This window comes from Pholis gunnellus, assembly GCF_910591455.1.
Source record: "Pholis gunnellus genome assembly, chromosome: 24".
Taxonomy (NCBI): domain Eukaryota; kingdom Metazoa; phylum Chordata; class Actinopteri; order Perciformes; family Pholidae; genus Pholis; species Pholis gunnellus.
The window spans coordinates 630219-653661 of NC_136551.1; the positions used below are offsets into that span (position 1 = coordinate 630219).

General features: G+C 46.3%; 2 protein-coding genes across 3 annotated transcripts; one reads left to right on the forward strand and one right to left on the reverse strand.

Moving 5' to 3' along the window:
- Nucleotides 1-49: 49 nt before the first annotated feature.
- On the reverse strand, nt 50-3050 carry LOC306715360 (ras-related protein ralB-A-like). 2 transcript variants are annotated; one of them, XM_079185696.1, is made up of 6 exons: nt 2918-3050; nt 2399-2426; nt 1522-1675; nt 1235-1443; nt 976-1153; nt 50-253 (listed from the first exon to the last, which is right to left on the reverse strand). In XM_079185696.1, the coding sequence occupies exons 3-6, from the start codon at nt 1633-1635 to the stop codon at nt 146-148; spliced, it is 609 nt and encodes a 202-aa protein (XP_079041822.1). In that variant the 5' UTR covers nt 1636-1675; nt 2399-2426; nt 2918-3050; the 3' UTR covers nt 50-145. The 2 variants fall into 2 exon arrangements, with proteins under 2 accessions (XP_079041822.1, XP_079041821.1); XM_079185695.1 differs by having other exon boundaries at nt 1522-1678; nt 2918-3049.
- A 2187-nt stretch (nt 3051-5237) lies between these two features.
- On the forward strand, nt 5238-8708 carry LOC306715359 (inhibin beta B chain; the record flags this gene model as incomplete). Its single annotated transcript, XM_079185694.1, has 2 exons — nt 5238-5646; nt 7924-8708. 2 exons carry the CDS (start codon nt 5238-5240, stop codon nt 8706-8708), a joined length of 1194 nt encoding a protein of 397 aa, XP_079041820.1.
- Nucleotides 8709-23443: the final 14735 nt, after the last annotated feature.

Here is a 23443-nt window from a genome sequence, read left to right on the forward strand (position 1 = left end):
GACCGGTACATGTTCAGGTGTAAAAATAAAGGTGCAGGTGAGGAATGAGTACTCAGGTGTCCCCCCCCCCCCCCAGCTGATGGAGTGAGTGTTTGTTTAGAGCCCGTCTGACTCTGTGGTGGCTCCTCGTCACCTCGGCCCAGAGCTAAAGGATGCAGCAGCGCTTCTTCTTCTTCTTGCCGCTCGGGCCGTTCTTGTCTTTGCTCTCCGCCATCTTCTTCTTACGGACCTCCCGCATGAGGTCGAAGAACACCTGAGAGACAGACGGACACCGTGAGACAGACGGACACCGTGAGACAGACGGACACCGTGAGACAGACGGACACCGTGAGACAGACGGACACCGTGAGACAGACGGACACCGTGAGACAGACGGACACCGTGAGACAGACGGACACCGTGAGACAGACTGACACCGTGAGACAGACGGACACCGTGAGACAGACGGACACCGTGAGACAGACGGACACCGTGAGACAGACGGACACCGTGAGACAGACGGACACCGTGAGACAGACGGACACCGTGAGACAGACTGACACCGTGAGACAGACGGACACCGTGAGACAGACGGACACCGTGAGACAGACGGACACCGTGAGACAGACGGACACCGTGAGACAGACTGACACCGTGAGACAGACTGACACCGTGAGACAGACGGACACCGTGAGACAGACTGACACCGTGAGACAGACTGACACCGTGAGACAGACTGACACCGTGAGACAGACGGACACCGTGAGACAGATGGACACCGTGAGACAGACTGACACCGTGAGACAGACTGACACCGTGAGACAGACTGACACCGTGAGACAGACTGACACCGTGAGACAGACGGACACCGTGAGACAGACGGACACCGTGAGACAGACTGACACCTGAGACAGAACCCTGGTGGTTCAGGTACCTTGTCTGCAATGGCTCTGGTCTTGATAGACTTTATCTTTAGAGTCCTGGTGGTCTACGTACCTTGTCTACGTTGGCTCTGGTCTTGGCTGAGGTCTCCACGTACTGGACCCCCCCCCACTCGCTGGCCTTGGCGGCTCCCTCGTCTGCAGAGACCTGCCGTCGCTCCTCCAGGTCGGACTTGTTCCCCACCAGCAGCAGAGGGATGGCCTCCTCCTCCTTCACCCTCAGGATCTGCTCCCTGAGACCAGAACACAGAGAGGGTTAAAACCGCCTCCTTTCAGGAGTCTAGACCGTCTCTTTTAAGGAGTCTGGTGCAGACCTGAACTCGGAGATGGCCGTGAAGGACTCGAGCTCCGTGATGGAGAACAGCAGCAGGAAGCCCTCTCCGCTCCTGAAGTAGTTGTCCCTGATGGCGGCGTAGTCCTCCTGACCCGCCGTGTCCAGGATGTCGATCTGGACGTCCTCCCCGTCCAGGACCACCTTCTTCCTGTAGCTGTCGGCCTTGGTGGGCTCGTAGTCCTCCACAAACTAGAGGGGCAGAGGGTTTGATGGTGTGATGGAGGCAGAGAGAGGGGGATTGTGGGAGATGTAGTGCTGGAGTCTCACCTCGTCGTACATGAACTGCAGGGTGAGGGCGGACTTCCCCACCCCACCACTGCCCACCATGATCACCTTATGGAGGACCAGAGAGGTCTGGTTCTTGTTCTTACCCGAGGCCATGGTGACTGGTCCGTCGCAGTCCAGCGGCTCACAGATCCGCCTACTGGAGAGACCAGCAGAGACCATGAGGGAGAGAGACCAGCAGAGAGAGAGAGAGACCAGCAGAGAGAGAGAGACCAGCAGAGACCATGAGGGAGAGAGACCAGCAGAGAGAGAGAGAGACCAGCAGAGAGAGACCAGCAGAGAGAGAGAGAGACCAGCAGAGAGAGAGAGAGACCAGCAGAGAGAGAGACCAGCAGAGAGAGACCAGCAGAGAGAGAGAGAGACCAGCAGAGAGAGAGAGAGACCAGCAGAGAGAGAGACCAGCAGAGACCATGAGGGAGAGAGACCAGCAGAGACCATGAGGGAGGGAGACCAGCAGAGAGAGACCAGCAGAGACCATGAGGGAGGGAGACCAGCAGAGAGAGACCAGCAGAGACCATGAGGGAGGGAGACCAGCAGAGAGAGAGAGAGACCAGCAGAGACCATGAGGGAGGGAGACCAGCAGAGAGAGACCAGCAGAGAGAGACCAGCAGAGACCATGAGGGAGAGAGACCAGCAGAGAGAGACCAGCAGAGAGAGACCAGCAGAGAGAGAGAGAGACCAGCAGAGAGAGACCAGCAGAGAGAGACCAGCAGAGAGAGAGAGAGACCAGCAGAGAGAGACCAGCAGAGAGAGACCAGCAGAGAGAGACCAGCAGAGACATGAAACCATAACTACAACATGAAATAAACACAGACCAGACTAAAGAACATTAAAGACGTAAACTGAGCTCATTACTCACCAAACTCTCCCAGCGCTCTAGATCAGACCTGTAACAGAGAGAACCAGAGATAAGGAGCCAGTCTAAACCACTACAGGGACGTGGACCAACCCACTTGTCAGTGACCTTTCCTGCTTCCTTTCCATGCGGGCTGCAAGGACACTAACATGAACGTAACCGTCAGAACCAGGTGAATATGAGTGACTAGCCTCAGCTGTGACCTTACATAAGAAGTACGTGAACCGTGCGCGTGTGTGTGCAGTAAAAAGAGGAACTTTAACTCATCTGGTTCCTCTTGTTTTAACCAGCTGACACTCTAAACACACTTTAACAAGCGCCCGCCCTCTGCCCGGCCCTGATTGGCCAGAATTCCTCCGATCACGGTTGCTATTGGCTACTCCGGAGCGTCACTCAACCGCACTGATAAGCTAAGCTAGATAACGCGCGAGGCGACTTCAGGGAGGGAAAAACGACGTTAAAACGTAACGTAGAAAACGTAAAGATGGCTTAAACAACGCAGGACAAAGTCGCACGACTCACCCGTTAGTGTGTTTTCCCGCCGTTCGTTAGGAAAACCGCCATAAACCGACACGAACTGAAACTTTTACAAGTTGAGACGCTCTGCCCCACCTTACACAGTTTGTACTCTGATCAAAGATCGTGTATTCTCAAGAGCAGGAGTCACTCTGTGGCTGGAAAGAAAACACTAGTTAGCCGTTAGCAGTGATTCACCTTAAATAAAAGCAAAAAATAACACTTAATAATTAATAATTAGCAACAAAAACACGTCACATTATGTGATATGTATTTACAATTACACCAACTGTCGTTATAGGCCGTAAAATACACCAACTGTCGTCAAAATGCAGCTTTTTTCAAGTGGAGTGACGAACCCGCGAAACAGGCACGGAGTGACACGTCACATCTTTTTCTCTCTTCTCGGATAACATTAACAGGATGTGATGTCACGAAATTCCTCGTACTCCTTGAAATCTGTATTTCTTATTTTTTATATATATTTATTTAAATATGTAGTTGTCTGTAATTGCATTGTTTTATTCCCTTATTGTTTGTTTACTCTCTTTAGCGCTCCGGTACTGTGTTGTGGATTTGTTTGTGTTTTTAACTAAATAAAGTTTCGTGTAAAATAAAAAGAAGAAAAAAAATGTTTGTGTATTTATTTATTTATGTATTTTTTCCCCTAAAAATAGCATAACAAATATAACGGTACTTTATTTTATTTAAGGCTGTCTAATGATGTATATTTATATTTAGTTTTTGTGTGCAGCAGATAAATAAATACTAAGCTAGCGATAGAAGATGAATGTGATGATTATTTGGTTCATTTTAAGGCTTAAATATATTCATAAACAGCTTAAACAGACAAACAGAACATCCTCACATTAGAGAAGCTGGAATCAAGTTTATAACTAAACATATAAATATAAATTGTCTTTCTTTGTCTGTTAATAAAATATAAATGTAGTGATTTACATGACGAGGTGTTAAAGGTGATAAACTGCAGCATGTAGTTCCTCTATCTGGAACAAAGATGGCGCTGTTTCCTCACTTTGACTGGCTCTCACGAGGAGAAACTGTTTCTCTCGAAATCAACTCAAAGTGAATCAAACGTGTTCTAACGAGAGACACAGGGTGAGCTGAGGGACAGCCTGCTCATCCTCATCATCATCATCTTCATCATCATCGTGGTTCACTGACGTGTTTGTGTCTCGTGACTCGTGTTATTCACGTCCTGCAGCTCTCAGAGGCTTTTATTGAACGGGCTTCACAGAAACACCTTCATCTGCATGTTACCATGTTCCTTCATGTTTTATTTCAACTCGTTAAAGAACTTAAAGAACCATCAACACATGAAGAGGTTTAAACTGATGTGACATCAGAGGATCAACACATATAACAAAGTGTAATAAATATGACGGAGGAAGAGAAGAAGGAACGTGTTTTAAACTTTAAACCGAACTTCATTCATCTTACTTTCAAACATCAGAAGAACTCAAGTACTTCATTTAGAGGTACTTTACTGCAGTATTTATACTTTACACTTGTACTCCAGTACCTGAATAAGTACTCCACTTTATTCTTACCACTGTAGTTACTGATGTACTGACTTGTATTAATAGATGTATAAAGTCTTTGATCTGACCGCTTGTAAAATATGACTCAGAAACTCAAATAAAAACACTAAAATGAGCATCAGAGTAGTAGTACTTGTTAGTACTAGTACTAGTACTAGTACAGCAGTACACAGTGTGCGCTGGTTTTAGGAATCTTTCTGTGGTTCCAGTCTTAACCCCGCCCCCCCCCCCCCTCCTGGCCCCGCCCCCCTCTTCGTATATAAAAACTTTTCGGTGTGGCGGCTCCGGGTCTCAGACGCCAGCATGGAGACGCTCCTCGGTGCGCTCTCAGCTCCCTCTCCTCCTCCTCTTCATCATCTTCTTCTTCTTCATTGCTCAGCGGCACTCCGGCAGCACCGCGCCGGGACCCGTTTACATCTGTTCACAGAGTAAAGTAGGAAAGATGAACCTGGATTCGGATGCTTCTTCTTTGGTGGAATATATCGCAGCTGGACTGATGCTGACGGAGTGATGCTGTGCGCGTGAAGCTGCTCCAAACTCCGACACAGAGTCCAGAGGAACCGGAGGAACCGGAGGAGCGCGTGATCACACCAAAGACAACGATGTGATATAGAATTTCCTGCACGCGCATCTTGGAGTGGATGGGAATAAAGTGAGCCCGTTACGCACGGAGCCGCGCGCTTGGTTTCCGCCTCCTCACACTTCTTCTTTATGAACTGGGACAGAAGAGAGAGACAGTTATTGGACTCCTCCTCGAACAGAAAATGAGTAGCTGTCTCTTCAGACTGGCACTCCTCCTCGTGGCTTGCGTCCTCTCCATCCGCTGCACCGCTGCGCCCGGGACCGAGGCGGAGGCGCACGCGGCGTCCCGGGACACCTGCGCGTCCTGCGGCGTGGCTCAGCCGGAGGACCCGGAGGACCCGGAGTCCGGCCGGCTGGACGGGGACTTCCTGGAGGCGGTGAAGAGGCACATCCTGAGCCGGCTGCAGTTGCGAGAGAGGCCCAACATCACGCACCCGGTGTCCCGGGCGGCCATGGTGACCGCGCTGCGGAAGCTCCACGCAGGGAAGCTGCGGGAGGACGGGCGCGTGGAGATCCCCAACCTGGACGGGCACCCGATGAGCAACGAGGCGCTGGAGGAGAGCTCCGAGATCATCAGCTTCGCGGAGAAAGGTGCGTGATGGAGGCGAACGTGTTCTTATGAAGGAATGTGATATTTAGAAGGAGAAGTGAACACGTGGCACTTATTGTGTGACAGCAAACAACCCACAGTAAGCCCCCCCCCCCCCCCCCCCTCTGTGAAGTAGAACATAAAAAGGAACATTTTGATCTTGATAGAGATATTTGACATGAGGGGAGATCTGTTGCCTCCGCAGTGAAGCATCGTGAGAAGTTTGCATCAGGACACTTCAGGATGCATGTACACACTGTGTGTGTGTGTGTGTGTGTGTCCGTGCATACAGCTGCTCCCTGCATGCTCGTGAAGCTGAGAGATCCTCTGTGTTTGTGGCTTGTTGTTGGTCACCATGCTGATGGAATCACATTCAACACATTGAGTGATGAGTTCAAGGTGTTTTATTTGTTCCGCTGATCAGATTCTGGTCGTGTTGCGTTCAAGTGCAGGAGAGAAACTCAGACTTCTAACTTCCACCCCGTGTTGCGTTCAAGTTCTAGAACACAAGCAGCTTCGCTCGGCGTCGGTCGCAGGTTCGATCCCCGCTGAGAGCCTTACTTTAGCTTTACATGTTTGTCTCTGAGGCCTCGGACCGCCGGAGAGCGACATGAGACGTGTGTGTGTGTGTGTGTGTGTGTGTGTGTGTGTGTGTGTGTGTGTGAGAGTGTGTGTGTGTGTGTGTCATGGCCCCGTTGTTGAATCGGTCCCCTCAGTAGAAGGTCAGAGCTTTTGTGTCGGCCGTTGTGCGGCCTGAATGCAGATTGATGAGCTGAACTCAATCCACAGAGTGTGTGTGTGTGTGTGTGTGTGTGTGTGTGTGTGTGTGTGTGTGTGTGTGTGTGTGTGTGTGACATGTTGTCAGTTTACTGCATCAGTTTGTCGTCCTGCTTCTCACTTCGACCCCTCAGTCCCTTTAGTCCAGCAGCTTTCGATCACATCTTGTGATCTTCATCACGCCTGTTGATGAAGAAGACCATGAAAGGTGATCAAAAGCTCCAGAACAACAGTGTTTGATATTGAAGAATTTAAATCTCACATATAGTATTTAGGGTTTCTCCTGTAGATCTTCTGTCACATTTGAATGTTTTATATTTAATAAACAGCTGTTGCTGATCGCTCACGTTTTTAGCGTAAATATCATTTTCTTCTTTTTATGTTTTTATTTTGCAAATGTACACGTCAAGTAAAGAACACTTCAGCAGGAGAACGTGCGGTGAAGATTCCTGCAGACAATCTGCTTTCACAGCTGATTTCAGCCTAAACTGAGCTTTTTACGACATTGTCTCAATCTTTGCAGCGTTTTATTTATTTTATTTATCCGTCACTAAAACATTCGTCACCACAAAGATACGAGAGCTAAATATTTGGCTGAAGTGACGCGGAGAACAGCTGCCGTCTGATTAGAGGACGTCTTTGCATCTCTGGGTTCATCTTCAATTACCCAGCATCCTCCTTGGCGTCTGAGGCGTGGGCTCTGATCCCTCAGTGAGGTTTGATGGACGAACACCTGCAGCTCAGCCGTGTGGAGATCAGCTCGTCCTGTGACGGACGAGCTGACGCGTAGAGAGGTTCGCTCTGATGACGACGCTCACGGGTTTGCTGCTTTTTCCTGCAAAAACTACATCTCGCTTCTCTTCTTCTGTGGTCACAAATGCACAACATGTGATCCAGTATTTTATTTCCCCAACGTGTGAAGAACTTGAATGAGAGATGTTGCATCTTTGATCTTTTTATTTAGCAAATTGAGTAAAAAGATTTGAATCAATCAAACTTCCTGGCTGAATAAATGAAGAGACGAAGACTTGTTGCGTTCCTTAAAGGTGCAGGAGAACCAGAATATATATATAAGCATATATATATATATATATATATATATATATATATATATATATATATAGAGATGTTGTGGTTTTACTTTCTAAAGGGTTTGAATCCCTCGGCTGCCTCGGACCATTTGCAGGTTTGTGTTTGTCGTCTCTTTTAGGCCTCGTTGTTTCGGCTCCAGAAGATCTCGTTTTCAGGCAGCATTCAGTGCAGAGTCTTTGAACCTTTTGTGTGCTCTCTTAAGCCCCCCCCCCCCCCCCCCCCTTCTTCTCATATTTGGGCCAATTCGGAGGCCAAGTGGCCAAGTGGCCCAGCGCCCAACGGCTTCCTGTCACAGTCGGACGGACCGGTGCTGCCCCCCTGAACCCGAGGGGAGGTCTGGGGGTCTGTTGTCAGAGTGCTGACCCCTGATTTAAGTCAGCTTCATTAATAATGTGTTTTTTGCTCCCCAGACGACATGGTGACGTCCAAGTCCAGCCTGTTCTTCCTGATCTCCAGCGAGGGGAACCAGAACCTCTACGTGACGCAGGCCACCCTCTGGCTCTACTTCAAGCTGCTGCCGTCGCCGTCTCCGTCGGAGGCGCGCCCGCGGCGGAAGGTGACGGCGAAGGTGTACTACCAGGAGCCGGGCCTCGGCAGCAAGTGGAACCTGGTGGAGAAGCGGCTGGAGCTGAAGCGCAGCGGCTGGCACACCTTCGTGCTCACCGACGCCGTGCGGCTGGTGTTCCAGAAGGGCGAGCGGCGCCAGAACCTGGACGTGCGCTGCGAGGCCTGCGAGGCCGAGGGCGTCGCGCCGGTCCTGCTCGACCGCGTCGACGAGTCCCACCGGCCGTTCCTGGTGGTGCAGGCGCGGCAGTCCGCGGACAGCAAGCACCGCATCCGGAAGAGGGGGCTGGAGTGCGACGGCAGCAGCAGCCTCTGCTGCCGCCAGCAGTTCTACATAGACTTCCGGCTCATCGGCTGGAACGACTGGATCATTGCGCCGTCGGGGTACTTTGGGAACTACTGCGAGGGGAACTGCCCGGCGTACATGGCGGGCGTCCCCGGCTCGGCGTCGTCCTTCCACACGGCGGTGGTGAACCAGTACCGCATGCGGGGGATGAGCCCCGGCTCCATGAACTCCTGCTGCATCCCCACCAAGCTCAGCACCATGTCCATGCTCTACTTCGACGACGAGTACAACATCGTGAAGCGGGACGTTCCCAACATGATCGTGGAGGAGTGCGGCTGCGCTTGAGCGTCTTCTTTCAATCCCTGTTTATTTAAAAGGTGGAACTGAAGAAGATTCACACTTTTTACAACAGCGAAAAGAATACGGAAACATATTTATGGAGAAAAACAAGCGCACCCTCACGTATGCCTGCACAAAACACAACTTGTATATATATTTATGTTTGCTGATATATTTCGTTATATTCTCTGGTGGTCTCAGTGAAGAGTTCTCTTCCAATCCTTTAAATATCCACTTTGGAAAACAATCAATCTCTGAAGTTGTTCATTAAATATCTGTGAGATAGTGAGGATGCTCTGTCAGTAGAGGAGGTACCACTTCTTTAGAGGCGGGGATCTTCTTTCTGGAGTGAAACCCTTCATGTGTAGAACTTAAAACCCAAAATAGCGTCTCCGGAGGAGCCTTACACGAGTCACAGAGAAGGTGTTTTTGGGGTGATTCAACTGAGAACTTCACCAACGTACAGCACTTCAGACCAGGAGTCACATCCAGACTTTGGTCCACGATGAAAACCGGCTTCAAGCCGAATATTTGGACGCATCCAAGAAAAACACAATCAAGGGTTTCGCCACCAAAACCGTTAAATAATCCTCTAAAGTAAAAGGTGGATTCTTCTGTCCAGCATCCTCATTGTTGAGGACGCTCTGTTGTGAAGGTGGTTTGTTTGTCAGATCTCGTCAAGCGTCATTTCTACAATCAGTCGTTTGTGTGATTTACTTGATTCCCTTTAAACAACGTCTCGACCAAATTATCCCTCAAACGAGTATCTTCAAGTTCTTTGCCTCTCAGATTGAACACAGTCTGGTTCGGGATGTCTGTGAGATATGAACTTCAGGTTCAAAGGTTAAGATCTGAACCTTTGATCCGACGTACCAACGCAACCTTCAAATAACAAGCAAACCTATCCTGTGATCGGTCCCCGAGGCTTCGTCTCTGCAGACTAAAAGTCCTAAAAGGACGCCGTCTTCCGCTCTGTGAGAGTGTGCGATCAGCTCATGAAGACGGTGGAACGAGCCTCACGTTCCTCCATCTTTGTTAACGTTCGGAGGTCAAGAAGAGCTTCAGATTCGGTTCCTCTCGGTCGATCGAATCAAGTGAAAAGTTGCCATAATTGCTCCGTTTAGTTGACGGTTGAACGTCACCCCTTTGATAGCACTTGCAGATTTAAAATGCCTTTTAAACTGAGCACCGTTCGCCCACAGTCCTTCTAAAAAGAAATAAGTGCCGCATGAGCTATGCAATGTATAGTGTTGACCCGTAAACATGAACTGAAGCTTCACTTCTGTCTCTTAGTACTTTAGATGTTCAGCGTTGCAGACGGGCGGAGGCAGAGAGTTTGTTTCTACGCTACGAAATGGTTTTTGCCAACAATATCATGAAGAAAATGTCATTTCTGCCTTTTTTATGTTTCTTTATAGTCCATGAAACACAACTTTTAAAGTTCATAATCTCTCTGGCATTCAATTATTAGAAGAAAGTCATTTTTTTTAGGAGACAAGAGTTGGAAAAATACGACGTCTGCTGCACAATAAAGTAGATTTTTACACCTTTTCACACAAAGACGGCCGCTGGCAGTGACACATCTGTTGCATATCGTTAAACATATCAAAGCATTGTCATAAATTATTGGTTCCCAACCTGGTAATTCACAAAATGATTGTAGATTTTCAAAATAAAACCATAAATCAACATAAAGAGTTTCTATAAATCAACATAAACACGTGAAATAAAGCTGATGTATAAGTTTCATTGTCACTTTGGGTTGCCAGGTTTGTTGGGGATTCGTTCCTCTTTCCTTCTCATCAGTTCACAGAGTGAGACACAGAAGGAGGCTGACTGTGACCCAGATGGGACTCTGGTCTAAATGAACGCGTCCCAGCGGAGTCTTCACAGTTCGGCACCGAAACACACTTTGAGACTCAGTTTTCAGGTTAAAGCCCCGCCCCCCCCCCCCGCCTCGCTGGTAGAATCTTTTGCACTTGGGAATAAAAACATAATAAAAACAAACCTCCATTGATAAAACAGAAGTTATTTTTCTAGAAGCAGAACTCTGTTGAGACGTGTGCAGATGGAACCAAAGAGAGGCGGAGCTTGTGTTGGTGAAGAGGCCTAAACACTGTATCAGGGTATAATATCAGTCCATAATCAGCTTCATCGCTTTCTATTTTCTACCGAGACATACTGCATATTTTTATCAAATACTCCCACTTCTCCTTTCTTTCTGTTTGTTAGCGTCGTGTAGAGTGAAGCACGTCTGATCCCTGTACAGCCGCTGGAACATGAATTATGCTGTTTTGAAATATTTTTTGTTCTTTGTAATTGTTGGAAAAATAAATTTCTTATTACCGAACGGATGGTTTTGTTGACGCTGTTTTCATGAAGCTGTGACGTTTGACTTCATTCAAAGCACATTCTCATTTATCATATTTAATATTTAATCATTTTATGAAACTGTTTCCATCAAAGCCTGAGCTAAATAACCACAGCAGACATACAATAATACTTTAAATAGTCATCAAGGCAACATTTATTAACAATATGTATGTTATTAATATCATTTAAAGCAGCTTTAATCCAAACTTAATGAGAACGAGGACTTTATTTACAGCACTCATTTGTCCTAATAATCATTTTATATATTAATAAAGGTTCTTCAGTTATTCAGCAACATGAGGAGAAGTCCTATGATTCAGTATCTGTAGTATTTGTGAGTACTTCAGTATATGTAGTATTTGTGAGTACTTCAGTATATGTAGTATTTGTGAGTACTTCAGTATCTGTAGTATTTGCGTCCCCACAGAGGATCTTATAAACAGACTAATTACAAACTGAACTCACGTCAGCAGGACTTCAGGGGTCAAGTGCTTCACCTCTCGGGGTCACGTTTTAATGAAACTCTGAGAGGAAGGAGGAGTCGGCCAGAGGAGGTGAGAGGAGGTGAGAGGAGGTGAGAGGAGGTGCAGCAGTCAGGTTTAATCCGACAGGTGAGGAGTCAGGAATGAGAAACAAAGAGGAAGAGGAGGAGGAATGTTAACTCGTAATGCTTCAGTAGAAACATTCTGTGGGAGCTTTAGTGACTCGTATTTATTTAAAACCGGAGCAGCTGATTGGTGGAACACTTGATTTTGTTTCTGTCCACTTTTGAATATTTTACGATGAGAATATTTCCTTCAGGACATTTTGAGAGTTTTCTTTCTTTTATTTATGAGACTAAAAAAAACCTTGTGCAATGTTGCTCATGAGCAATGCATCCTGGGACATGTAGGCACGGTGGATATATATAAAAGGTGGAGTTCCTTTAAATCATAACGTAACACATACATATTTAAAAGTTAACCATATTATTGTATTATTGTATGAAGACGATGATAATTGCTTTAAAGGCACGTTAAAGGAAGAAGAAGTGAAATCTCCATCTAGTGGCCATTAGAGGAACTGCAGCCTGAAACACTTCACTGAGCCGTGCTGGTTCAGAGTCCAGACGTTGTTCAGCGTGTTTTTGTTGTTTAGTCGATTACAGACTCTGTGGAGACGTCAGGTAACACACGAGAGACGTTTTATCACGTCGCTCCACCACAGAACACAGGAATGTTAATGGACACACACACACACACACACACACTCACCTGTGTCATGTGTCTGGACGGAGCGGTGAGCTCTGACTCGATGCTGATTTATGGGAGTGAGCAGCAGATGTAATTTGTTTCTGAACCGTCGATCACACGTTTACAGGACGGGACGGCGTCTCTGAAGACACAAGAGACAAAACACTGATGAGACAAATACAACTTCTAAAGATGACACGAATACATGATATCAATATGCATTTGCTTAATATTCTTACATTTCTTACTTAAAGTCCAACAATTTAAAGATGTGAATCATTTTACAGCTGGTAACAAACAGCAGAAAGAATAAGATGTGAACGAGGAAACATTTCAGAAGAAACAACTCCCAACATCACCGTTGCTTTGTACAAAGATGAGTCTTTAGTTTGCACAAAGTAACATCTTTAGTTTGCACAAAGTAACATCTTTAGTTTGCACAAAGTAACGTCTTTAGTTTGCACAAAGTAACATCTTTAGTTTGCACAAAGATGAGTCTTTAGTTTGCACAAAGTAACATCTTTAGTTTGCACAAAGTAACATCTTTAGTTTGCACAAAGATGAGTCTTTAGTTTGCACAAAGTAACATCTTTAGTTTGCACAAAGATGAGTCTTTAGTTTGCACAAAGTAACGTCTTTAGTTTGCACAAAGTAACATCTTTAGTTTGCACAAAGATGAGTCTTTAGTTTGCACAAAGTAACATCTTTAGTTTGCACAAAGTAACATCTTTAGTTTGCACAAAGTAACATCTTTAGTTTGCACAAAGTAACATCTTTAGTTTGCACAAAGTAACATCTTTAGTTTGCACAAAGTAACATCTTTAGTTTGCACAAAGATGAGTCTTTAGTTCGCACAAAGTAACATCTTTAGTTTGCACAAAGTAACATCTTTAGTTTGCACAAAGTAACGTCTTTAGTTTGCACAAAGTAACATCTTTAGTTTGCACAAAGATGAGTCTTTAGTTCGCACAAAGTAACATCTTTAGTTTGCACAAAGTAACATCTTTAGTTTGCACAAAGTAACATCTTTGGGTTGCACAAAGTTGAGTCTTTAGTTTGTTACAAAAATGTAACCTCATGCTTGGTTTTGTGCGAATATCTTGCACTTAAATTTGGACTTTTAGTGTGAAGTTTTGTGGACTTTTTGCTGTGAGTCATGTTTCGGAGCCTCGGCATGCTTCTGGAAAACAAACTCACATCACTGTCAGCTCCAGACGTTCCAGCAGAATAACGGGATTATGGATGGACGGGATTTTCCATCTGAAGATAATCAGGAGAAGGTTTCTGGAGGAAGCTGGAGTCTAGACGATGAGTAGAATTCAACATGTGGAGAAGTTTCATTTCCACCAACGCTTCGTGACCTTTAGACCTTTAGAGTCCTTCATATTCACAGGTTTCTCTCTAAAGGTGCCACCATATTAAATCCAGGGTTTAAAGTGACTTATTATCCCTCATGAAGCACCATAACTCACTCTAATCCCACCGCAGGTCTCTGGTTCTACCACAGTATCTGGTGTTTAACAGCAGGAGGAATCATAGGTGTGTTCTTGAACCATCGCTGGATGCATTTCTCACTCAAACATGAAGACATTTAAGAAGAAGAAGAAGAAGAAGAAGAGGAATGTGAGTTTGAGGGCGTCTCCGCTGCTCGTTCTCAGGAGTTTACGGTGGAGAATGACTGGAATGTTCTGCTGCACTTATCAAAATATGCAACGTTACATCTCCTGGTTTTCTTTTCCCCCGAAGGCGTCAGCAGCTTCGTCCTCGTCTTATCGGTCTGTGAAGTGAACGGAGGGCCGGAGATCCGACACGTCCAACGGCACCTGAACGCATCGCTGGTTTACACTGAAACCAGAGAGTTTACCATCTCATAATTTAGATATATTTATCTTCATATTTTATATATGCAGCAGAGCAACGTTCCTCTGGTGTTCCTCAGGTGCTCCTCTGGTGTTCCTCTGGTGTTCCTCAGGTGTTCCTCAGGTGTTCCTCAGATGTTCCTCAGATGTTCCTCAGACGTTCCTCAGGTGTTCCTCAGATGTTCCTCAGATGTTCCTCAGATGTTCCTCAGGCGTTCCTCAGACGCTTGGTGGCGGTCGGGTGGTTTGCTGGCTCGTGGTTTTTCATTGTTTGGTTTGTTGTTCAGATGAAACCTGCTGACTCAGATGAGTCACCGTCTGAAGGGAGAAGCAACAGCAGCAGCAGCTCCTCCCTGATTGGTCCAGACACATTCTACAGGTAACAGAGAACTCTTCATGAGGGATTCTGGGATAATATTTTGTATTTGACGCTCTGTTTTGATGGTTTTATGGGAGCATCTGAGTATTTTAACAGCTGACTTGAGGTCAGGTGGTTCATGTGGAAACAAACGTGTTGAAAGCTTCTATTGATGAGCGTTTGATGGGTTTATTTATGGAAGCTCAGGTGATTCTTCTTCTTCTTCTTCTGTTAGACGTCACTTGGCAGGAATGTCTGATTCAACCACATTCTTGTTGTTGATCCTGTTCTTCTTCTTCTTCTCCTTCTTTTTGTTCTTGTTGTTGTTGTTCTTCTCATTTTTTGTCTTGCGGTTCTTCTTGTAAATGTTGAAGCCGTTGTTCTTCTTCTTGTTCCTCGTCTTGTTCTTCTTCTTCTTCAGCCTGACTCTTGTTCTTCATGCTGTGACCCAGGAGAAACTATAAACCAGTGGAGCTGTTTGTCTCATCGGCTGATCAACTTTCTTCTTCTTCTTCTTTTCAGGAATTTAAAGATGGCGCTCAGCAATGATGTAATTCATTGTTGTGTTTTTGGGGGGCTAAAGGGGGGGTGGAGGGGGGTACATTGTGCTCCCTAAACGCTCCAGATGGTTGGTTAAGCTGCTGCTGCATCACTGCGTCCAACTGACCCGCTCGGTGCGCCGCCGCCGCCGCCGCTCACCAGCGTCGTCCCGCCATGAATATTGATGAGGAGCAGAAGAAGAAGAAGCTCGCTCATTAGAATATTCATGGCGGTGACGTGCAGCGGGACTATTCGTGAATCTCATCTAGTCGGTGATCAGCACCTCTAGTAACGCGTACGTGTACAGTGAACAAGCTGCCATTTCTGTTGCCTGATTAAGCCTGATCCCTGTTTCTAGGTCAGGGAGAGGCATGAAACAGCATCAGAGCATCCAGAGAACCCTCTACGCTCGCCCCCCCCGACCACCAACATTCACACCTATTTATCACCACTTACAGCAGCCTTTATCTCGCTGTCGTTCTGTCTTTATTTTCATTGTTGCACCCGAGAAAAGTAGGACAACGCAAGTTGCAAAAAAGGGACAATGGAGGGGGGACAGTTTGCTTTTCTTGGTAACTCCCAATTAGGCTTTGTTCTCACTTGAAATGTCTCTTTTGAATAATTGACGGTGGATTTAAAAGAAAGGCACGAGCATTATCTAAACCTCTCCAGGGTTACATCAGTATTATTTAAAGCGAGGCGGCTACAATGGGAGCATGAACCGGGTCTGAGTCCAGGCAGGTTGGCTCTTGTTTCAATGAATAAAGGGTTAAAGCTTCGCTTTTTCCCTTTTCTCTCTAAGGGTGCTGGGTCCCTGCTCTGCTGACGAGTCTCTCTCTAGGGCACATACTTGTGGGGCACGTATATATTCTCTCTCATTAGTTCTGCAGATTTGGGGCCCTCGGGGTAACTCCTGTGCACATGTGTTGGGAGTGTGGTTCCCACTGTGCTCTGCAGCTCTGATTGAGTCTCTGATTGCCTTGACATTAAGGGGGCTGCAATTCTTGTGTCATGGCTGGCCTGATGAATTGGCCTTGCAGGAAGGGGGGGGGCACACTGAGCTGTTGTTGTAGCCCTGAGGATCAAGACTCGGAGGACTGAGAGCAACTGATGGTTAAAGGCAACGAAATGCGGGGTCAGAAAAACACCTCGACTCGCGAAGTTGAATTCATCTCTTTTAATATTTAACTCTCTAAACATCCGTGCAGCAGTTTCCCCTGTGACTCTGGTCACAACGAGGACAACTCAAGACCTGGACCCAAGACTTTGCACCTTGTGAGTGCCATGGCTCCTCAGGTTAGGGTGTGGTTCAGGTTTTAAAAGGGGGGCAGGTCTGAATCCCCACTTCAGTAAAGGACTTCTTTCCCTGGATGTAAATGTCTACAAACACACTCAGTACCCTTCTGACTCCGCTCTCACTGTACCTTGTTTTTCTGTCACACCTTGGTTCGATGGCGTCTTCTCCCGCAGCCCACGTGTACCTGAAGGCCTCTCGGTTCCGGCTCCAATCGCGGGTCAGCCGAGGCCTCCCAGTGGGGTTAATCTCCTGGTACGAGTGACATCATCAGTTAAGAAGGGGCTCGCCAAAAAGGTTGTACAACTCATATAATTAAGAGGCTTAGATGAATTTGTGCAGGAGCAACAAAACGCCATTATCGTCTTAAGGTGGATTTGGTGCTGAATTATTTTTCCTTATAACCACACACTCAGGAGATTATCTGCTCTGAACTGGAAGAACAAGAGCTGAAAGATTTATGAGCACAGTTGTTCTTCCAGGAATCACAAGAGTCACGATGTTCTGCTCTGCTTTCGGTTGACTTTACAGAAGTCAGTCATGTTCATGTGTTAGGTAATGAGACTACAGGTGGAGGAGGACGCCACCCTGCTGAGATAAGAGCGAACGATACAGTAGAGAAAGAAACAAAAAGCACAATCTAAGAACACTCCATTCAAAGGACAAGTCCTGCGTTAAAAAGCCAAACTATTACTGAGATTCTTGAAATCTAAACTTGTTGGGAAATGTGTAAATAATGTTAAATAAGACATCTAAAGTAATTACATTAATGAATATATGACGCAGTTTTTGGCCGTCGCCATCTTGGTTTTTGGCCGTCGCCATCTTGGTTTTTGGCCGTCACATCTTGGTTATTGTCCGTCGCCATCTTGGTTTTTGGCCGTCGCCATCTTGGTTTTTGGTTATCACATCTTGGTTTTTGGTTATCACATCTTGGTTTTTGGCCATCGCCATCTTGGTTTTTGGCCGTCGCCATCTTGGTTTTTGGTTATCACATCTTGGTTTTTGGCCATCGCCATCTTGGTTTTTGGCCATCGCCATCTTGGTTTTTGGCCGTCGCCATCTTGGTTTTTGGCCGAGTTTCATGGATGAAGACATGACGGTTTCACGGCTGTATGATCACTACTAAATCCCGTGTTTAAGCTGCATGACGACACGTTTGTTTTCAGTGACGAAGCAGAAACCGATCGATGTATTTGCATAACGCATCATCGCCAAAAAACCTGCCGAGCCAACATCCAGCGGGCTGATTTAACCTCTCTTGTTTCAGGGCATTTCTGATTCCCGTCCGACCTGGTAAACGCACGTGCTAACATGTGAGGAAATAAAGACCGCCTCACACACACTCTCACACACACACACACACACACATTCTCCAGGAATAGATGGCAACGATTCAAGAAGGCAGCTATTAAAGGAGCTTACAGCTTTCTGTTCCAATTCAAACGCCGCTCAATGAATGACATCACTCTCAGCTTGTGTTCATACAGATCTCATTCCAGGCAACTTGAGCAAATATTGGCAACAACTCCTCCACACACACACACACACACACACACACACACACACACACACACACACATATAAACACACACAGCCAGCGTTTATTTTTTTTGATGGTGATGGATAAACCATTTAGCTGCAATCACCATCGCGGCCTCATGAGATAATTTATGGTAATGCGCGGTGGGGCCGCGTGTTTACTTTAAAGCAGCCTGATAAGGATCATGTGGCATGTTTCTGCAGAGCACAATTGGGAGATTTGTTGCAGGGGACTCTGGGGGCCCCCGACGGCCCCCCATGGGGCCTGAACACTGAGGCAGTGTCTCCGTCCATCACTCACAGGGCTGTCCATCACAGCGCCGTGCCCCCCCCCCAACGAGGAGGATTCATTGCCAAACATGACGCAGCAGATTCAGCTCCAGAACGTCAGCCTTGCTGGAGAGTTTCATCCTGATACACAGCAGTAATAATACGTTATTAAACCAGGGCTCAACCCGGACTTTACATTTACTATCAGGCTGAAGTTAGATCGTCCAAATCATCAGATTTACGACGCTGCGTATCCCACCACCACTTACTTACTCTCGCCAACCAAACAGACCATAAACATGACAATATCGTCATGTTTACGGTCGCCAGCGGAGACGTCAGCCCCCACTTTTTTAACTCTATATATGGGAAACGTTTGGTTTTGTCTACTTTGAAACCTGAAAAAGGTTGAAGTCGAGGTTGTTTAAAGCTCCACGATGATCACTTCCTGCAGCAGGAAACTTTTATTTCACTCCAGAACCCAGAAGGTTCGATCTTCTTCTGCAGTGTGTGAACAGCAGCTACGCTGATGATGTTGTTTTAGTCGCAGCTACTCACTCGTGCTGTGAATTCATTTATCTTGAATCAGATCGTGAGAAGTTGTTTCTGACGCTTCTAATCGTCTGTTATGTTTGTTTTCTGTGAGGAAGACGATATTTATTCTATTTTTCATCCTCAGAATGAAGGACGTTAAACCTAAAGCTGAGCATATCAGTGGAAACAGACTTCAGAGTTATTATTATTATTATTAGAGCAGAAGTGTCGTCACAGGAGGAACATTCAGAAAAGGCTTTGTTCAGCAGGAGTTTAGTGGAAACAGTTGTGTTTGCGTTACCATGATTGGATCACTGGGATGACGCTGCTCCACAGTTTCATAACCTCTATTTACTTTAAGTCTGTTTGCACTGATTATCTTTCAGCCTGAACGCCGTTCATGAGGAAGCTCTTTGTGGGGCCGCAGAGCGCCCGGAGAGCTCGGTAATATATACAGTTTATGTTGTTTTTGGTTTAAATGTGATCGCTGATCGGCTGCTCTTTAGCGCTCCGATAGGACGCAGAACCTTTCAACAAATAAAGCTTGAATGAGCTTTAATCCAACCAGCAACGACGAGCAGCGTTCCTGTCTTCATCCATTTGACCTTCGCAGCACAAATGAGCTTTTAATTAAAACATTGGTGACAAAATACGGGTCTGCTGCAACCACTATGACCAGGATGAGTCGTTCAACGATGGATCGTCCAACAAACCCAAAGATTGAATCAGTTTACAAAGATATGAAACAGAGAATCTTTGACAGATTCATTCTGCAGGCTGATTATTTTAGATGCATATGATAATGAACCCACAACTCGACCCCTGACCTTTAAGTAGCGGCTGCAGGACGTCCAGCTGTGAAACATCAGTTTTAAATTGCTAAAGCTAGCGAAGGACAAACAGAGAGAACCCTCTACTTGTCTCAGATCAGAAGTCTTCCATCACGGACAACAGGAGACACCAACACGACGGAGGAATGAATCACCGTCAGAGGGGACTCTCCCCATCTCTCAGAGGGAGCAAAGCCTTCTAATCAGGCGACAGAAACCAGCTGCAGCGCCGATATGAAAGGAAACACTTCATGAGAAAACAGGTGAGACGCCTCCGAGCCGTCTTTGATGATTGCGAGGGACTGGACGGCGGCGGCGGCGTCGTTACCTGGAGGACGCCGGAGCGTTCCCATACCTCCCAGTAACTGGAACAAGATGTCCTCTTGGAGGAGGAGGAGGAGGAGGAGGAGGAGGGAGCCGGTGATTGAGTTGGAAAGGCGAAAGGGAGAGAATTGGAGTGGCAGTGGGCCGGGTTCCTAATGCGCACAGCGAAGGCCAAAGTTTAGAGCCGCTCTGTGCCGGGAATACCAAGTCGCCCGGCTCCCCCGCTCGGCGGACAATGGGGCCGATGGGCGTGCTACGGCAGCTTAATGCTCAAAGAGCCAGAGGCGAGCGCTGCCCATCTCTTTCAGTGCTGAGCAACAGGCCTCCCCCCCCAAAAAACAGGCATAAAGACACATTGTGAACGTGGCAGAAACTGAGCCGTCCGTGTTTTCACAGAGCTCCCCGTCAGATCTCAAGTTGAGTTCCTGGTTACGGACGGCGGCTCGGTGAGCGTCGAGTTCTTTCAGCGGCCGCGTTGGAAAGTTTTCTGTCGTTTGACGTCAAGTTGAAAAGTTTATTTCAGCTGAACTCCAAAGGATTTGTTTCTATGCCAAAGAGACCTTTAGTTCGTGGTGTGGGTCAACCTCTAGAAACGCCTACATTTCCCAAAATTCACCTGGGATCTTCTCTTGCCCGGTGAAAGTCTCACTGGTTTGAGGCTTTCTGTTAAAGAAACATCACGTTTAGGATCAAATAACTTCTTCATGTCAAAGTCACAACAATAACAACTTGTTTCGGGAATGATGGCGTCACAAAGACGTCCTTCCTCTTCCTCTTCCTCTTCCTCTTCCTCTTCCTCTTCCTCTTCCTCAACTCAGCGTAAACACGCCTACGAGAGGAGGGCTCCATGTTTTGCTCAGAACTGAAGAGTGATTCTGATTCACCGATGGTTTGATGATGGTATGATTTGGGTTCTGCATGGTGGTGAAAGGAACGATGGTGGGAACCTGCAGCATCACTTCATCCTGAGACCAGGAGGTTTCTCAGAGTGATGCGTATTCATTGCTGCTTCTGGATCTGTGAGGAAGAAGACTTCATCGGCTTTGTTACAGGACGTGAAGCCGAGCTGTCCCAACCTGTTCAGAGCTGCAGGAGATGAAAGTGAGATTCAGGAGCGTTTGAGTGTTAATGAGACTTTACTTCATGTATCTAGTTTGAGTTCAGCTTCATGTTTGAAGCGGATACGTTGGTATTTGTACGATGAAGGTCTGTTCAGTCGGGGGTCAAGTCTTTATGTCATTGGACCTTCTGTAAATCTTCCACTCTGCTAATTATGTCCCTTTGTTTGACTTTCCCTTCTGCACTTGAACAAACAGTCTGCAGGTTTTCTTTTTCTGCTCAGCGAGACGTTTGTAAGCGGAAACTTTGTTCGCGTTGCTGACAGCGGCGCTGACGGCGGCTCGGCTCCACGTGTCCTCGTGATTAATCTGCTGCTCGTTACGGCGCCGAGCAGCGCCGCTGAAACCCGATTCCTTGTTTCCACTGCTCACTTTTTTTTTTTGTTGTGTTTTTTGTTTCTCGGCCCCGGCGCTGAATTAGCAGAGAGAATACATTAGCATACTAAATACCAGCGGCACGGCCTGGTGAGAGACGAGCTGGGAGCTTTTCTCAGGAAGTCAACTTCACATTTCTCTGACACGCTTTTTGTGGAAAGCTTTTCTTTTTCTAACAGCTTCTAAATGATTTATCTGAGTTTCTTCTTTTGTTGGGTTTTTTCCTGCAGACCTGAAGATTCGTGGAGTGTAAAATGTGTGAAATAGCTTTTTTGAGAAAAGATGAAGCTCCTCTCAGGTCGACAATGCAAAATAAAAAAAGAATACATGATTTGTATGGTGCTGCCCATAAAGGAGGGGGGGGGGGGGACATTACCATAACAAGGGCAGCGCAACCAAAAGCCATTTTGCTCCCTTTGTTTCAGCTAAGCAGCTGTCATTTGAGGAACATTATGCATTTTGGATTCTTCTATGCTAATTCTTTTTTTTTTTTTGGGGGGGACAATTTTTTCCAACAATAAGCAGTCGGGCATCGAACAGAAAGCCTTTCATGGCACAGACCCGGGGTTCCCCGAGCCGTGCCAAGTCAAACAATGGCTTAGTGCTGCAGCACATCTCAGCCCTGCAGCTCCCCAAACCACCCCCACACACACACACACACACACACACACACACACACACACACACACACACACACCGATCAACAGATTCATCAATACCCACCGATCAATGAACGGCTGAACTCAAGGGCCGCTTACTAACTTCCTGCACAGCTTTCAGCCACAACCGTCGGTGCCAAAGTGGATCTCCTTCATCATCATCGTCTTCCTCATCAGCAACAGGAAGCTCGTTTTAAAGGAAACGCGATCACATGTTCGATTAACATAAAGAGGAAATGTCGCTAATTAACGATTGTGTGCATAAATATTCAAATATCGACATTATTAAACCGGTTCAGTTCAGGGTAGATTTGGTCGAATGATCCAGATGTTCGTGTGATTTATTTGAAGTATAAATGAATATATGGAATATATCTGAGATATCTGGGGTTTGATTTTTATTTGCTAAATATTCTAAAGGAACCGTAACGACCTGACTCTTCAGATGTAATGTAGGTCACCCTGCTTCCTGTGAGATGCCACTCTGCCTGAGATGATTTGGGTCAGACTCAGCAAACAGCAGGATAATATATATATATATATATATATATATATATATATATATATATATATTATATTATATTCATTAATATAAAGACTGACTGCTCGTGGGTTTGACACCTGGAACAAACGACCCAGAATATGATCTGGTTTCATAATCATATTAAACAGGTTACTAAACTCTTTAAATTCTGGAATAATTACTTGATTTTGAGGGAATAACGAGCAACAATTCTGACCGTTTGAGTCATTTCTAAGGCAGATACGGGTTTTCCACTTCAATGTATTTGTGTTTGCAGATGTGGAGTAATGACAGCAGCACAAACATCAGACGTCATCTTCACATTCAAACACTTTGGTCAGGAGTTTGGCTGAATCTCCTGAAGCGTTGCTCTTTGGCTGATCGGCTCTACGTGACTGTCTTGTTGCAGCTTTTCTGCAGGTACTTACAGGAATAAATCTATTTATTTACGATAAAAAGATGAAATATTCCTCTGCATGATTAGGAATCATATAAGTTCAACACGTCGTCTATTTCAAGACTTCAGGGAACAGAAACTACATTTCTAGTTTCATATATTTGGGTTTGCAGCTCTGGAAACAAATACAACATAAGGGAGCAGAGCAATAGTTCAACACGTCTATCGATCCTTTTAGAGGAGACCTGGATGAGCAGAGTGATGTGTCGGTGGGTGTGCGTGACACTGTGGGTGGATGAGGGTTGTGTTTGACTCCATTGTGTTTCTTGAATTATAACAGTGTGTCGCCTCGGGCCGCGGCTCTCCCTGAACGGGCAAAGTCAACTCAAATTGGGTTATCGGAGACCTCGGGGCTGAGCAGCCGGGGCCACCAGGAATCCAAAATAAAGCAGCGGCCCCCTTCTTCCCCCCCAAAAATAGACCACCATCAGGGCTGCCAGAAACCAGGTTACC

Coding starts and splice junctions, on each gene's coding strand:
- LOC306715360 (XM_079185696.1), bottom strand. CDS start 1,635: ATGGCCTCGGGTAAGAACAAGAACCAGACCTCTCTGGTCCTCCATAAG. Junction 1,154..1,234: donor ACGGCCATCTCCGAGTTCAG/GTCTGCACCAGA, acceptor TTCTGGTCTCAG/GGAGCAGATCCTGAGGGTGA. Junction 254..975: donor CCAGAGCCAACGTAGACAAG/GTACGTAGACCA, acceptor TCTGTCTCTCAG/GTGTTCTTCGACCTCATGCG.